The sequence below is a fragment of the Camarhynchus parvulus genome, chromosome 2, assembly GCF_901933205.1.
Source record: "Camarhynchus parvulus chromosome 2, STF_HiC, whole genome shotgun sequence".
In the NCBI taxonomy this organism is placed as follows: Eukaryota; Metazoa; Chordata; class Aves; order Passeriformes; family Thraupidae; genus Camarhynchus; species Camarhynchus parvulus.
In genome coordinates, this window is record NC_044572.1 from 2,430,687 (window position 1) to 2,447,465 (window position 16,779).

A 16,779-nucleotide genomic window follows, 5' to 3' on the forward strand; every position below is an offset into this window, starting at 1 on the left:
TTTCTAGTGGATTCCCACTAGAATTTCACACCTTCCAATAGGAATTAAAGTCATGGAAGCTCCGGGAATGGTGTTGTCCCTCCCACCAGGCTTCAGGGCCCCCATTTTTAGTGAGGACGGGCAGACACTCACTGAGGGCTGGCACAAACCTTCCCAGGGCTCTCAGAGACACCATGGATTGTCTCAAACCATCCCCTGAGCTCATTTAATGCACCAAACTGGCAGAGTTGTAGTTCCTGACACTGAAAATTTTCAATATGACTTTATTAGCCACTAAACTCTGCACTCAAACATGCAGTTTTGTATGTAATAACTGAATAACTCCACGAGAAAAGAAAAGCAAACCCAGAGGGAAGGGAATAGAAGCAGTAGGAAGTGGTAAAACAAATAAAGGCTCAAACTGTCTGCCTGATTGTTTTCCATTTTCACTTTTATTCCCCTTGCTGCCCTTTCAGACGTCTCTGTGGGGTTGGGAATGCAGGGAGATGGCAAAGGGCTGCCTGTGGGATGGCCACTGACCATCCCCACAGCTTGGAATAGTGGTATTTTTACAAGGTTATCCTGCCCCAGATAAAATGTAAGCTTAGCTCTTCAAAAGATAACAATATATAACAATAATATATATAACCATACCAAAAATAACAATATATCCCCTTAGAACTCTCACCTTCAAAAGATCTTAAAAGAATATAAAATAAAGACTTGGGTGAAGCAGGGATGTGGAACAGGTTAAAAACCCACAAGGTTGGATCCAGATGTGCCTCCGTGGTGCCTGTTGGATTCTGGAGTCCAGCCCAGCTGTGCTTCCAGATTTGTGACTTTCCCCTTTCTCCTTCCAAAAGCAAACCCAGCTCCTGCTCTGGGCACATTCCCATTTCCAGGGAGAGAAAAGAACCACCGCGGCGCTCCCTCTCCCCGCGCCCCCCGCGCGGGGGGTAGGTTTGTCCCGCCCGGCTGGCACACAGCTGGTGCCAGCAGGTGGGCAGGGCACAAGCAGGTGCCAAGGTCACCTCTGCCCACAACTTTATTTCTCCAGCCCCAAATTCCAGTGGGGAATGGATTCCAGGGTGAACACCCCACATGTCTCATTGCTGCCAGGGCACACTGGGGGATGTGTGATAAGCTTATCACTGTGGGGCACAAGGGGACAGCCCCAACTCAGCACATTTGCAGCTCCTGGAAAATGAGCCTCCCTTCACTCAGGGGTTTAGGATCGGTGGGTTTGTGCTGGTGCTGCCTGTCCTGGAGGTTTTAGTCAGGTCATTGGGGCCAGGTGATTCCCCCTGCCCAGAGAGCTGCTGGTGTGGCAGAGGGAAGGGGCAGGATGGGCTCAAACTGAGCGGCAGCCACTGGAAAAACAGAGGGAAACAGCACCAGCTCCATGGTTTAACTGGGGGGGTTTAACACAGGGATTCCCCATCCCTGGAAATATTCAGGATCAGTTTGGGCTGAGCAACCTGATGGATTGAACCTCTTCCTGATGGACTGAACCTGTCCCTGATGGACTGAACCTGTCCCTGATGGATTGGACGTGCCCCTGATGGACTGAACCTGTCCCTCATGGACTGAACCTGTCCCTGATGGATTAAACCTCTCCCTGATGGATTAAACCTGCCCCTCATGGACTGAACCTGTCCCTGATGGACTGAACCTGTCCCTGATGGACAGAACCTGTTCCTGATGGATTGAACATATCCCTGATGGACTGAACCTGTCCCTGATGGACTGAACCTGTCCCTCATGCACTGAACCTGTCCCTGATGGACTGAACCTGTCCCTGATGGATTGGACATATCCCTGATGGATTGGACGTGCCCCTGTGAACAACACCAAACACTTGTTTTTAAAATTTTAAAAAGTTTAATGATAATAGAATGGTTATAAAAATAGCAATATAATTAGAGTAATAATAATTTGGACAATTTGGATTAGGACAATAGAAACAAAGAGTTAGGGACAGTTGAGGTGCCTTTTTCTGGGCAAAATAAGCCTGGAAAAGGACACAGTTAACAGAGGATTAACGCTTAAAAACAATAACCTGTTTGCATATTCATACATCTCATACATGATGCATAAATTCCATTCAAACAAAGGATTCTGTCTGGTCAGCGTCAACTTCTTCCTCTTAATCCTAACTGTGTCTTCACGGCTGAGCAAGGCAGGGAGAAGTTCGTTTCTTCCTGATAATGGGGCAATAAATTCTCTTTCTCTGAAAGATTCAGGTGTCCTGTGCCTGCTATCACTGCGAGTCCTTTCTTTAAAATTATCTTACATAGCATAGTTTCTATTTTAACATTATGTTATAACCTAAAACAATATTGAACACACTACTTAAGAAAATTAATACAGCATTACTTTCTAACACAACACATATAATATTCATTTTAATATGTGCAAAAAGCCAATCATAAAATACACATTTTTCACACCCCTGATGGATTGGACGTGCCCCTGATGGACTGAACATGCCCCTGCTTCTTGCAGGGTGTTGGACCTAATGACCTTTAAAGCCATTCCATGATCCCATGAAATGGAATTCCATGGTTTAATTAACAAAATTGAATTTATTGAACAATAAAATTCCATGATTCCATGATTCCAATAAAATTTAATGAATAATAAAATTCCATTATTTTATTCCCATGAAATGCTTAGCAGAAATCCCTGCTAAACTGACAAATTTTATAATTGCCAAACATGATACCCTGCCAAATATTATCATTTATTCTATTATAATAAATGTTTAATTTACTCCAATCTGGTACCACTGACAGCTTCTCCAAGGGTGTTAAAAGAGGATGGAGGGTGGCTGGTGAGTCCTGTGGAAACAAACCAGTGGAAAAAAGGAACCTTTGGAGTCTTTTTGCCACCCTGACAGCCAAAATGTGCCTGGAGGGGGAGAATGGCTCGGTGCCCCCTCTGTTTGAATTTTAGGGGCAGGAATGGAGGTGCTTAAGGAATGACTGGCTGTGCCATGCTCTGGTTGGCACAGCTGGAGTCGACCACCCCAGAGGTCCTTTCCAGCCTGGCTGATTCTCCAATTAAATGGGGAGCAGCCGGGACAGGGATGTGACAACAGCTCACTTTGAAAATTTAAAAAGGTTTATTAAACCTTAACAAAAATAACACAGAGGACTACACAAGGAAAAAGCTGCAGCGCTGGGAATTGCCCCTTGTGGACACCACATCCCCACTTCATCTACAAGATGGATGTTCTTTCTATTACACCCCTGGGAGTTGCATCAGCCAGCCCTGGCCCTTCCCAAAGTCTGTCAGTCAGCTCTTTGCCATTTTTCAGTGGAAACTGCTTTTTTAGACTGGATTGGAGGTCAGGTGTTGCCATGCCTCACCCCCTATGCACCCCTAAGCTTTTCCATTCCCACCTGCCCCATGCAAGGGACACATGTGCAGCTTCCTTGTACCTGTCCCAGACAGCCCCGGCTGTGTGATGGCAACAACACAGGGGGGAAAGGTAACTATGGGGAGAACAGAGGACATTTCACTAAAGCTTTTCCCAATATTCACACAATAGTTATCTTTTAATTGCGAGACCCAATCATCTCATTATCCATCTATAACACAATGGCGCCCACACCCGAACCGTGGGACTGGGAGCGCTCTGGGCTGTCCCACCGCTGTTCCATGGCTGGGAATCCCGGGGAGGATCCCAAATTCCTGCTTTGGGATCGCGGGGAGAGCTCTGGGCTGTCCCCTCGCTGTTACGTGGCCAGGGGGGTTCCCAAATTCCTCCTTTGGGATCGCGGGGAGCGCCCGGCCCCGCGGCCGTGGGCGCGGCCAAACACAGGGGGCGTGGCCATAGGGATGTGGGCGTGACCAGAACACCAACTGAGCCTATTGGAAGGGCGTGGTCTGTAGCGAAGGGGGCGTGGCTAACAGAAAGGGGCGGTCCCTGCCGCCCCGGCCCCGCCAGCAGGTGTCGCCCTCCCGGCGGACACACACAAGATGGCGGCGGCGGCGGCGGGCGGCGGCGGTGGCGGTGGGAGGACTCTGTGACGGCGACGCCATGTTGGTGAGGGCAATAACGGCGCCCGGGCTGCGCCGGTGGTGCCGGGGCCAGCGGGGCGCGGCCGCCGCCTGTTTCCCGCTGGGCCGGGCGCTGCTGGGCGTGAGGGGCGCCGAGGCCGCCGCCTTTCTGCAGGGGCTGCTCACCAATGACGTCACGCAGCTGGTGGCAGAGGGCGACGCCCCCCCCGCGCTCTACGCGCACGCGCTGAACGTGCAGGGCCGCTGCCTGTATGACGTCATCCTGTACAGGTGAGACCAAGCGGCGCGGCCGCGCGGGGGGAGGAGGTGGGAGAGACCACTGAGGGGTAGCGGGGGGTGGCTCCTGACATTTCCGGCTTAAATGTCAAAAAGTCAAAATTAATGTGCGAAAAAGGCCTTCCTCCGAGGGTGTGTGACATCACTCAGTGCAGAGTCTGGGGATTACCGCAGCAGAGAAGTGTGATGGGTGCGATATCCGCACGTGTGCATGTTGGCTCTGCACTGGAGCCAGGCTGTGAGGGCTGGGGTGCTCACCTGAGAGGAGAAGGATCCAGAGAGAGCTCAGAGCCCCTTCCAGAGGCACAGATAGGATTTTGGGAAGGAATTGTTCCCTCTGAGGGTGCTCAGGCCCTGGCACAGGTTCCCAGAGAAGCTGTGGCTGCCCCTGGATCCCTGGCAGTGCCCAAGACCAGGTTGGATGGGGCTTGGAGCAGCCCTGGTCTGGTGGAAGGTGTTGGGGTTGGAACTGGATGGGCTTTGAGGTCCCTCCCAACCCAAATCCATCCTGAGATTGTGTGACAGTGGAAGGCACGGCTGAATGAAGCTTCTCCCCCAGCTGTGCCCAGCTCTGGCCCCTCAGTTTGGGAAGGATGTTGGGATGCTTGAGCGCATCCAGAGGAGGCAACAGGGCTGGTGAGGGGCTGGGAACACAAACCCTGTGAGGAACGTGTGAAGGAACTGGGGGTGCTCAGCCTGGAGAAGAGGAGGCTCAGAGGTGCCCTTATTGCTCTCCACACCTTCTGAAGGGAGGCTGCAGACAGGTGGGGTTGGTCTGTGACAGAAGCAGAGGACACAGCCTCAAGCTATCTCAGGGAAGGTACAGGTTGGATATTAGGAAAAAATTGTTCACCAAAAGAATAATAAAGTACTGGAGTGCTCTTCCCAGGGAGGTGGTGGAATCACCATCTCTGGATGTGTTTAAAAACAGACTGGACATGGCACTTGGTGCTATAGTTGAGGTGTTAGGGCACAGGTTGGACTCGATGATCTTGGAGGTCTCTTCCAACCTCATTATTCTGTGATTCCATGAAATTCCCTTCACTGTAGGTAAGAACAGAGAATTCCACATGGGCAGACCTGTTTGTGCCCCTGGGAGAAGTGAGGGCAGTGTTTGCTAGGGAAGCTGAAACAGCTCAGGTATTTCACTGTGGGGATGTGGCTGCTGCTCCCTCTGTGCCATCCAGAAATCTGCACAGAAATTTCTGTGCAAATCCAGAAATTTCTCTGCGGATTTGCAGCAGGATCCAAATAAATACCCAGCTTTGGCTCCTGCTGCTGTGGGGGTTTGTTTTCCTGACCTTGGGGATGTGATATTTTTTTTTAGGCTCCACGAGAGCACAGCAGAGGAGCCTCACATCCTGCTGGAGTGCGACAGCAGCGTCCTGGACTCCATCCAGCAACACCTGAAACTCTACAAGATCCGCAGGAAAGTCACCATCAGCCCCTGCCCCGACCTCTCCCTGTGGGCTGTCATCCCTGGGGACACCAGCTCCCTCCCCAAATGTGCAGACCAGGCTCTGCTCCTCACCCCTGACCCCAGGGCAGAAGTCATGGGCTGGAGACTGATTGCAAAGAAAGGAGCAAATCTGTCAGAGATTATCCCTGGGAGCCAAGTTGGAGATGTTCAGGATTACCACAGGCACAGGTATAAACAAGGTAAAGCCAAGCCCTGTTTTGCACTATGGGTTTTGGGAGGCCACATGCTGATTTAAGGCAGTAATAAGTTATAAAGCCTTCATTCTCATGTTTTATTGCATTTAATTTGTTCATTAATAGATGTATTAATTGCTGCTTTGAGTATTAAAGAGTGCTGGTGGTTATAACTCTGTCTGCTGGCAATGTTTGGGTATAATTTTCTCTTACTCAGATTATGGGGATTGGTCAGGAATGCTAAAAGAAAGCCAGGATTATTCATTTTCTTAGAGAGAAGCTTCTGTGGTTGGAGTAATTTTGATTATTTTGGGATGATGCACAGCCCAGGCATTTGCTTGTTGCTGAGGAAGGAAAAGGAAACACCCAGACTTGTCTTCCTAAAAACTTTGTGGCTGGATTTGCTGAGTTAATTCCAAGGTCAGAGAGACTGGACAGGGATTTCACTCCTGAGAGCCCCAGTGCCTTTGATTTTAGTGTGTCCATGCTGATAAAGGATGAAATTAATTGGGAAAGAGGGAAAGATGATGGTCCTGTGCTGAAACTCGGATCCCTTTGGGTTGGAAAATCAAACTGAGAGCGAGCCAAACAATTCAGAGCACAAATATAATGAGGAGCAGTGTTTACCTTGATGCCTCAGGTTTTAGCTTTTATATTTTTCAGGTTCTGTGCTGCTTTAGTGTGTGGGTCTGGGCTTCACATCAGGGCATGGTGAGCTCTGTGCACAGAGCAGGGAGACAAAACAATTCCTGCTCCAGCTGGGCACCAAGGACAAATGATCCAAATCTCAGCCCCAGAGCACAAACACCGTGGGCTGGAGAGAGAAAAACAAGCAGGGTGGGACTGCAGGGGCTAAAGCTGGAATGGGACAATGAACTGCAAGGTGCAAATGGAGCAGAACTGATCCCAGGGAGAGACCCCGGGAGCGCTCGTGCATTTTGGGGCCATTTTGGTTCATCTTGGGTGCAGCCCTGGCTGGGCTCTTGTGCTGCCCAAGGTGCATCCATGGAGGCCTTTGAATAAATCCCTGCTTTATTCTTTATTATTTATATTCTGAAATAGGATCTCTTTGAGCCAGGTCTCATAAGCTCTTGGAGATCTATTTCACACCCAAGATAGCTCAGCTACCTTAGAAGGCATAAAATCAGCAGGATGGCTTCTGTGGTAGCACTTGGAAACAAAAAAGTTTTAATAAAGGGCAAAATAACAAAACTCTTTACAGAGAAAAACCGAGACAGGTGCAAGAGGTTCTTGCTCCTGGTAAAACACCTTACAGAAGTGATTAGTTCCTTTGCTCTCTTCTTTTTCTAGTAAATTGCTCAGGTGGGACTTTTTGGCTTCTGTCCAATTAGCCATCCTTAAGTTTGAGGTGAAGTCCCCCAGGTCCTATGAGATGTCTTTTCACCTAATTGAGGAGAGAAAATGTCACCGTTAGATCAGATGTGACACACACACACACGTGATCAGGGTCTAAGAAGAAGAAAGTTTTTTTATTCTGCATGTTCTCCAGCTTATATATTCTTAACAAAGCGTGATCTTAAGTGTGGTCATCTTCACAGGGGTCCCAGGATGAGGGAAGAGATGAGAATCTGACTCCATGTTTCAGAAGGGTGATTTATTATTTTATGATATATATTATATTAAAAGGAAATGATACATTAAAACTATACTAAAAGAAGAGAAGAAAGGATTTCATCAGAAGGCTTGAAAAGAAAGGAATTGAATGGAATGATAATAAAATCTTGTGACTGACCAGAGAGCCGGAGACAGCTGGACTGTGATTGGCCATTAATTAAAAACAATTCACATGAGACCAATCAAAGCTCCACCTGTTGCATTCCACAGCAGCAGATAACCATTGTTTACATTTCGTTTCTGAGGCCTCTCAGCTTCTCAGGAGAAAAATCCTAGCAAAAGGATTTTTCATAAAATATGTCTGTGACACTTAAGTCATGAACTATATCCCAATAACTTATTCTATTTATTGGTGCAATGTGACCGTGTTCACAGAGGTCTGAGGATGAGGGAAGAGATGAGGAGCTGACTCCGTGTTTCAGAAGGCTGATTTATTATTTTATGATATATATTATATTAAAACTATACTAAAAGAATAGAAGAAAGGATTTCATCAGAAGGCTAGCTAAGAATAGAAAAAGAAGGAATGATAACAAAGGCTTGTGGCTCAGACAGAGAGTCCAAGCCAGCTGACTGTGATTGGCCATTAATTAGAAACAACCAACATGGGCCAATCAAAGCTCCACCTGTTGCATTCCACAGCAGCAGATAATCAATGTTTACATTTAGTTCCTCAGGCCTCTCAGTTTCTCAGGAGAAAAAATCCTAGCAAAAGGATTTTTCATAAAATATGTCTGTGACACTTAACTCATTACCTACATCACAATAATTTATTATACTCATTGGTGAAAAGCAATTAATGTCAATATAATTGTCAAAAGTTTTACAGAAATTTAATGAAGCACGTATACACATCTACTTATGCACGTAGTTTAGCTTACAAACATTTTCATGTATTTTTTCTTCTGTTTCCATGCTGACAGCCTTGTCTTCTTCCTTGCTATGGGATACACTCAAACATCATCAATTGTTATTTATTTTATTAACTCAGCTTTGCTTGCAGGCCAGCTGTCAAGCCCCTTCATACTAAACTTATTTCCTTTTTAGGGGGACAAAGGATTGTTTTGTCACTCCATCAGCAGGGGCACATTGCTGTAGTATTCTAGCCTCTGTTCCAGATCATCCTTCTCAAGGCACCAACCTGCTGCCTTTGTTCTCCCCCAGGGATCCCTGAAGGGGTGAAGGATCTCCCGCCTGGAGTCGCCCTGCCGCTGGAATCCAACCTGGCCTTCATGAACGGCATCAGCTTCACCAAGGGCTGCTACATCGGCCAGGAGCTGACAGCCAGGACCCACCACATGGGCGTGATCCGCAAGCGCCTGCTGCCCGTCACCTTCCCGGGGCCCCTTCCCCCTGCTGGCATCCCCGAGGGGGCCGAGATCCTCACCCAGGCAGGAAAACGTGCTGGAAAGTTCCGTGCTGGAGGAGGAGAGCTGGGCATAGCCCTGCTGAGGCTGGCTCACCTCCATGAGCCGCTCTGCATCCCCCTGGCAGGGGACAGGGTGGAGCTCAGGGCCACCACGCCCGAGTGGTGGCCAAAAGGGGCTGCTAAGTAAGGTGAGGGAGCAGCTTAGGGAGAGGTTTGGGTGGGTTGGGTGGGGGAATTTGGGAATGCTGCTGTTCTGTGGGGAGGGGTCTTGCAGGATTCCTCACAGCGAGAGCCAAAAGCTGTGGCAGATCACTGGGTTGGATCTGCCATGGAGAGAAAAATCCAGGGAATTGCAGCTTTTCCTGAGGGTAATCCCCACTTTTATAGGGGTGCCACGACTTGTTGGGACCCTATGTATTTAGGGGGTGCCCTGTGTTGTTGGGTTGGACCCTATTTAAGGGATGCCCTGTTATTAGGTTGGATTCTGGATCCATCTCCAGGCTGACACTCACTCCCTCAGACTGTGCTCTCCCAAGCAATGGGATCAGGAATTTCCCTGTTCCATGCACTGATTTCTCAGTTCCCAATAACCATTCTGAGGTATTCAATTTTATTGGTTCACAATAACCATTCTGAGGTAATAAATTTTATTGGTTCACAATAACCATTCTGAGATATTAAATTTTATTGGTTCACAATAACCATTCTGAGGTAATAAATTTTATTGGTTCACAATAACCATTCTGAGGTATTACAATTCTGTTGGTTTTTTTGAGTGGAGATCATGCTGCTGTTATTAAGATGTATTTCTCAGGCTGAAGTTTTTTGCTGCAAATTGTTCCTTGCATTGAGCTTCTTCTTGCTGATGGGGCTGGTGTTTTTTCCCACCACTGGAATTGTGTTCAGGAAGAGGAGCACCTTGTACTTCATGTGTCAGACCTTGATTGTAACTCATCCCTGAGGAAAAAAGGTCTCCAGCCTCCTGTCTTGTCTCCTGCTTTGGTGCCAGTGGAGGAAGCAGAGCCAGTTCCTCTGACTCCCTTCTCTCAAACCATTTTTTTGGGGGAGGAAAGGGATATTTTCAATGCCACATGTGCTGGCTTGGCCTGGCCTTGCTGAGGGGGGATTTTCACCATGTTCTGGCTCTTTCTGTGCCCCTCACCCTGTCCCTGCTGCCACCTGCAGCTGGGGTTTTTCTCCATCCACCACCCCCAGGGTTTTCAGAGCAGCCCAATGCTTGGGCATTTCTTTGCTTTAATTTTTCTGGCTGCCAACACTCCTCTGCTTCCCCAGTTTTTCTTCTTGCTGCAACATATTCCTCTTCTTATCATATTCCTCTCTTATTCCAAAGCCAACCAGCTCTGTGCCTCCTGACCCTGTCAACCTGCAGTGATTTATAGGAACCTTTTTTTATTTTTGTATTGTAATCAATCCATTACACAATGAGAGAGCTGCCCAGGTGAGATCCCGTTTCATCCAAAACAAAACCAAAAAAGCCTTTGCATGAATATTTGTAACAAAACCCGTCCCAAATCACATTCTGCCTCTGTTTCAGTGTTACTGTGAATGGAATTTGTCTGTAAAAAAATGCTTATATTGATTAAAATTCTATGGTTGCTGTAAAATGGTGCTGTGGAATACCTCATGAATTATTGCCTCTGATTTTAAATGGGACTCATCTGAAAGAGAAGATGCCTTTTTTTTGCTTGGTGTGAAGACATACAACAGATTAAATGCATTTTCAGGTTGCTTGCAGGCAAGAACCATGCCTTAGCCTGTTGGTCAGGTGTGGGATTGGTACCAGAGTCTTTCAGCTGGGAAAATAAATAAAACTGGGCCCTTCAGTGGCCACAAAGATGAGGCTGTGCTGCCCAGCTCAACCTGAAGCAGTTTTTCCTCTGCCACCCATTGTGCCAAGGCTGCTCAGAATGGTTTTATTGTCCTGGGATGAGCAGAGCCTGAACAAACACTGAATCAACCCCTCTGTTTGGGGAAGCCCTGTATCTTTTCTGCCTTGGTCACACATTGCTTTTGTTCTTCTTCACAGTGTTTGCAAGGCTTTTGTTGCTGCCAGTAGCTGCAGGTGACACAAGGTTAGACATGAAAAGGTGGTGCTGGGGTGAAGAGGTGTTTGATTCTGGAAAACAAAAAAAAGGAGGTAGAAATGGAGGGGATGGGTGGAGGATAACCCAATCCATGTTATCCTTTAATTTTTTAATTCTCCCTCAGTCTTCTCCACCTTTAGTAATCAGAGCCGGGTGAATTTGGGGCTGGAGGGTGCAAGAGTTGATTTTGCAGGGATTTTGCCTCTCTGAGAGCCATGGAATTATTAAGGCTGGAAAAGACCTCTTGGATCATCAACTCCAACCATGAACAGCACTTCCACATCCACCACTAATCCATGTCCCCAAGTGCCACATCCACCCAGTTTTTGGCCACTATCAGGGATGGTGGCTCCACCACTTCCCTTGGCAGCCTGTTCAGGGTTTGACCTTTCCAGTGAGGAAATTGGAAGGTGGGAGGGCTCTGCAGGGAGACCTGGAATGGTTGGATGGATGGGCAGAGTCCAGTTAAGATGAAGTTTAATAAATCCAAGTGCCCAGTCCTGCATTTTGGTCACAACAACCCCTACAGTGCTCTGGGCTGGGGATGGTGTGGCTGGGACAGTGCCCAGGCAGAAAGGGACCCTGAAGAATATCACAGAATCCCAGAACAGTTTTGGTTGGAAGAGACCTTAAAGACCATCTCATTCCAGCCCTGCCATGGGCAGGGACACCTTCCTCCAGAGCAGGGTGCTCCAAGCCCCATCCAGCCTGGCCTTGGACACTTCCAGGGAACTGGAATGCTGGGGATGGGATTTCTCAAACTCAGAATATCAGCTGCTATAGAAAATGTCCTTCAGTTGTGCCATTTTTGGACTTCAAAATAGACTGGAATCCACAAAAGTGTGAAATAGATTATAGAGAGCAGTGCAGGTGTGTCACTTGGTGAGAAATTGAGGTTTTGGGATTTTTAGTGTGTTGTGGATGGAAGCAAGATGGAGGGCACAGGGTGTCATCCTGGGCTTCTCCTTCATGCTTCTTCTTCCTCCTTCTCCATGGGTTTGGGTGGCATTTTGTAATTGGGCAGAAAAGTCCCCATTGCAGCTCTGTGGGATCAGTTATTGGGTTAAAAGGGAAAATAATCCAGGTGTCAGTTCTTCATTGGATAGTTTAGTCTGAAAAGCCCTTGGAACAAGAGATTGTTGGTCATTTTGTGCCTTCTGATGAAAAGCTGCTGAACTCCCAGCAGTGAGACTGTTTTACTGATAAGAAATAATAAACATCTGAGTGTGAACATGAAATAACATCTCCAGTGCCTTCAATCCAGACTCAGAGAAACCCAGAAGTGGAACCACCAGAGGTTGGATATTAGGAAAAAGTTTTTACAGAAAGGGTGATAAAGTTCTGGAATGGCTGCCCGGGGAGGTGGTGGAGTCCCCATCCCTGGGTGTGTTTAACAAAGCCTGGATGTGGCACTGGGTGCCAGGGTTGAGTTGAGCTGTTGGGGCTGGGTTGATTTTGAAGGTCTCTTCCAACCTGGTCATTCTGGGCCAGGGAATTCTGTGAAATTTTTCCTGAGCACCAACACGGTGCCCAAGGGCTGCTCTCAGGTGACCTGCTCAGATTCCAGCCTCAACCCAAACAGCTGGAAAATGTGGGGCCTTTCCTGATCCCCTTTTTCTGTGGGTCCTCCCTTGCTGCCTCAGTCCTTCCTCTGCCTCAGTGATGCTTTCAGAGGGAAAAGAGTGGAGTAAACACTTGGAATAACCTGAAATCCCAGTGGGATAAGACAGGAGTCACTGGCAGAGATTGCAGAGGGGAACATATGAAATGGTTGCTTTCGAGAAAAAATTTTCCTCTTTTTTTTCTGCCTTTAATTTAATTTTGTTAAAAAATTTCTAGGAGCAGTGCTTGTCTTCATTGTTACATATTTTTACCTTCTCTGTCATAGTAAAATGCCAAAAAAAAAAAGTTGTCTTTGTGTGGTGAGGAGTCCAGAAAAAACAGCTTATATTTCAGTTAACTGTTTTTTATAGAAGTAGAAATGGAAACACAAATATGTATAATACAACATATACATATATTTATATTTATTTATTTATATATATATTCTACTATATATTCTATATATATTTTAATATATTTTATAAATATAGCCATATTGTATACATATTCTACTATGTATTCTATAGATAGCTATATATTAAAGATATAATTATATATATATTTTCTATATATTCTATATATCCTATATATTCTATATTATATATATAGATATATATTTTCTATTTATATATCTAGAAATATATAACATATATAGATAGATATTCTACGATGTATAATATATATTCTATATATTCTATATATCCTATATATCCTATATATCCTATATTATATATATTGTATAATATATATATTCCATATATATATATAGATATAAAAAATAGATATAGTATAACATATATATATTCCATATATATAGATAGATATTCTACTATATATAATATATATTCTATATATATTCTACTATGTAGTCTATATATAGATATATATTATATATATGTAGATATATATAGATTATATAGATATATATATAGATTATATTGTATCTAAACATATATATATATTCTACTATATATCCATATTATATCCATACATAGATATATATTATATTTTTTATATATATGTATATATAGATATAACATATATATATTTTTATAATATATATATATTCTATTGCAGGTTGTTAAAACCACTGCTATTCTCTATTAAAAACATAATTACTCGTAGGGATTCACACTGCTGTGCCCAGCTTTTGGGTGAGCATCTTCACTCTGGACGACTTTAAGAAGCCCTCACCAATATTTGTCGCTTAAATCAATATTTTGATTGTTTTTTCCTGCTGCTGAGGCAGTGCTGAGCCCTTTCAGCCCTTCAGGGAGTGTCCAAAAACTGCCCAGACGAGAGCCACAAATTGGATTTATTCCTCACAGGCTGCCTTGGTGCTGCTTTTCCAGGAGATTCAATTTCTCCAGGGTTATCAGGGCTGGAAAATTTGGCAGCTTTCCTCCGCTCTTCCCCACAATTCCTGCTGAAACCACTCTCTGCACGGGCACTGTGGCATTTTGAATGTTATTTTGAGAGGAGGTTGTAGCTCCTGCTACTTCTAATTATTTAATATTTTTGGGAGCACACTTCCTGCTGGATAGAAACAAAGACAAATGCTACATTTTCGCTTTAAATCCTTTTTTTTCCCAACCCTTTCCCTGTTGTATTTTGCTTTTTTAGACTGTGAACCCTTCAAGGGAAAGTTTGGGGGTTTTTGTGTTGTAACCCTGTTCTTGAGCTATTTCTGCCTAAAATTTTTTTGTGGATTTCAGTCTGGATTTCCTCTCTTTCCCTCTGTCCATCCAGGCCAAAGGAGTGTGGAATTCTGCTAAAATCATTAAAATCAGTTTGTGCTTCAGTGTTCTGCTACCACAACTCTGGAAATCTTTGGGTTTTCTCTCTTTTCCTTCATCCCTGCCTGAGATTTTTGATTTTTCAGAGTTTTGAGGGGGGAGAAAAAAAGGAAAAAAAAGTAGAAATGAATAGAAATCTTCTTGTTTCAGTTTTAGATATTATTTTATTCTCCAGTTGTGTTGACTTGGCAGCTGGAGGGTGTCTGGGATTGTCACTGGACGTTTTGGGACAAACCAGAGGGGGAACAGCAACTCAGCAAATAAAAGTTGGGTTTTTAGAGCTGATCTCATTTCCAACTTATTGCTGTGTCAGAAAAGCTGCAGGGAATAAATTAAATATTTGGGGAAGGTTGTGTGCTGTGTGTGCCCCTCACATTCTGTTTTATTAGAGCAGTTTTATCCAAGTTTTGGAGTTTAACTTCAATAAATGCATGTCAAAGGTAGCTTTTGTAATTTTTTGGATGGGTTTTTTGTGGTTTTTCTTTTTAAATTTTGTAGGAATTTAGAAGTTTCTCTTTTTTCCAGTCTCAAGATTAGTAATTCCTGACTGATGATGGACTCCACTTCCCAGCAACCCAACTAAATTGCATTTTAAATGGATTTTGTGTCATTTTCTTCAGAAAGATGAAGATGGATCTGTTTGCAATTCCCATTCCCATTGTCTCTAGACACATTTATTTGATGAAATTACATTTGGGGTTTTTTTTGGTAGGGCTAATAATAATGTGGGGGAACGGTCAGGATTTGTAATCTCAGGCAAAGAATTGTGGGACAACCACGATTTTATTAAGAAAAAAAATTTTAAAAGGTGACAAAATGCAACTCTCACCGAGAAAATTTGAAAAAGAGGAAAATGCAAAGCTTAGCATGGAAGGAAGCCTTTACTTAAAATAAATTTAATTTTTAATTCTTTTTAGTGCTACTTTCAGTGAGGACACAGGAACACAAGTGCCACCACCACCAAAACCACATGAATTTCAGTGAATTATTTGAGATGCCAAACTCCCAGAGATACAAGAGGTGTAAAGTCCTTTTGCTGTGAAATATGATGTAATTGTAAATTTCTATGTCTTTTAAAGAAATTAAAATTTTCTTACTGGGCTGTGCTTCCTGATTACAGCTTAAATGGGTTTGAAATATTAAAATATATAGTTTATTTCTCTATAAGTATAGTACATATACACTAATACATATACATGCTTTTATTATATGTATATATTTGTTTATTTAATATATCAGTATATATAGTATCTATACACAAATTTATACTAATATAAATAGTAATACATATATACTTATATAGAAAAATATATAAATATCACATATATAAATGAATATATCCACTTATGCATATGTACTTTAATTTATATACCTTATATATATACTTTTATACTGATATTCCTTTTTATATATATAGACTTTCACACATGTATAGTTTAAATATATATAAATATATATACACACATACTTTTATATATATACTTTTATAGTCATATAGTTTTCTATATATATGTACTTTTACACAGAGATACACTTTAAATATATATACACACATGTATGTATATATATACACTTTGATGTATATACTATTATAGTTATATTATTTTATATAGATGCACTTTTACACATATATGTACTTTAAATATAAATAAATATATATACCCACATACTTTTTAATATATATATACTTATATATATTTATACTTTTATATATGTGCTTTCATACACACACATACATATACATTTATATATATACTTTTTATATATATACATATATAGTTTAGCTATATATACATATATACATACATACTTTGATAATATACTTTTAGAATTATATAATTTTATATATATATACGTTTACACATATATATCCTTTAAATATACATAAATATATACACACATACTTTTACATATGTATTTATACTTATATACTTTTATATGTGTACTTTCACACACACAGATATATGTGTATATATATACACTTGTATATACATATACATATTTCTCTCTATATATTTATACTTTCTTTTATATATATAAATATATATTTTCTTATTTTTACACTTTATTATGATATGCTTTAATATACTTATATATAGATATACCTTTACTTTTTAATAGATATATTTTATAAATATATATATTAGATACATTGATATATATTAAATAGTCTACATTTATATATAACTACAGAAAAGTGATCACCTGAGCACAATTAGTTGCTAATTGGGGAGGAGAAGCCGCATTTCCCAAACCTGCGGGCGCTGCTCTCCCGCCTGGGCAGCGTTTCCTCATTAAACGGCTCAGGTCATTATAAAACCCCGCGGGCAGGGGGATC

At 43.1% G+C, this 16,779-nt stretch overlaps 1 protein-coding gene across 1 annotated transcript; it reads left to right on the forward strand.

Annotated features, from left to right (window-relative positions):
* Positions 1-3,973: 3,973 nt before the first annotated feature.
* Positions 3,974-9,142, forward strand: IBA57 (iron-sulfur cluster assembly factor IBA57). The gene is made up of 3 exons (XM_030943195.1): positions 3,974-4,275; positions 5,609-5,940; positions 8,734-9,142. Exons 1-3 carry the CDS (start codon positions 4,025-4,027, stop codon positions 9,123-9,125), a joined length of 975 nt encoding a protein of 324 aa, XP_030799055.1. The 5' UTR covers positions 3,974-4,024; the 3' UTR covers positions 9,126-9,142.
* Positions 9,143-16,779: the final 7,637 nt, after the last annotated feature.

Excerpts from the sequence above, each read along its gene's own strand:
- IBA57 (XM_030943195.1), top strand. The coding sequence starts at position 4,025 with ATGTTGGTGAGGGCAATAACGGCGCCCGGGCTGCGCCGGTGGTGCCGG. Across the intron at positions 4,276-5,608 it reads TATGACGTCATCCTGTACAG|GCTCCACGAGAGCACAGCAG; the intron begins GTGAGACCAAGC and ends ATTTTTTTTTAG. Across the intron at positions 5,941-8,733 it reads CAGGCACAGGTATAAACAAG|GGATCCCTGAAGGGGTGAAG; the intron begins GTAAAGCCAAGC and ends GTTCTCCCCCAG.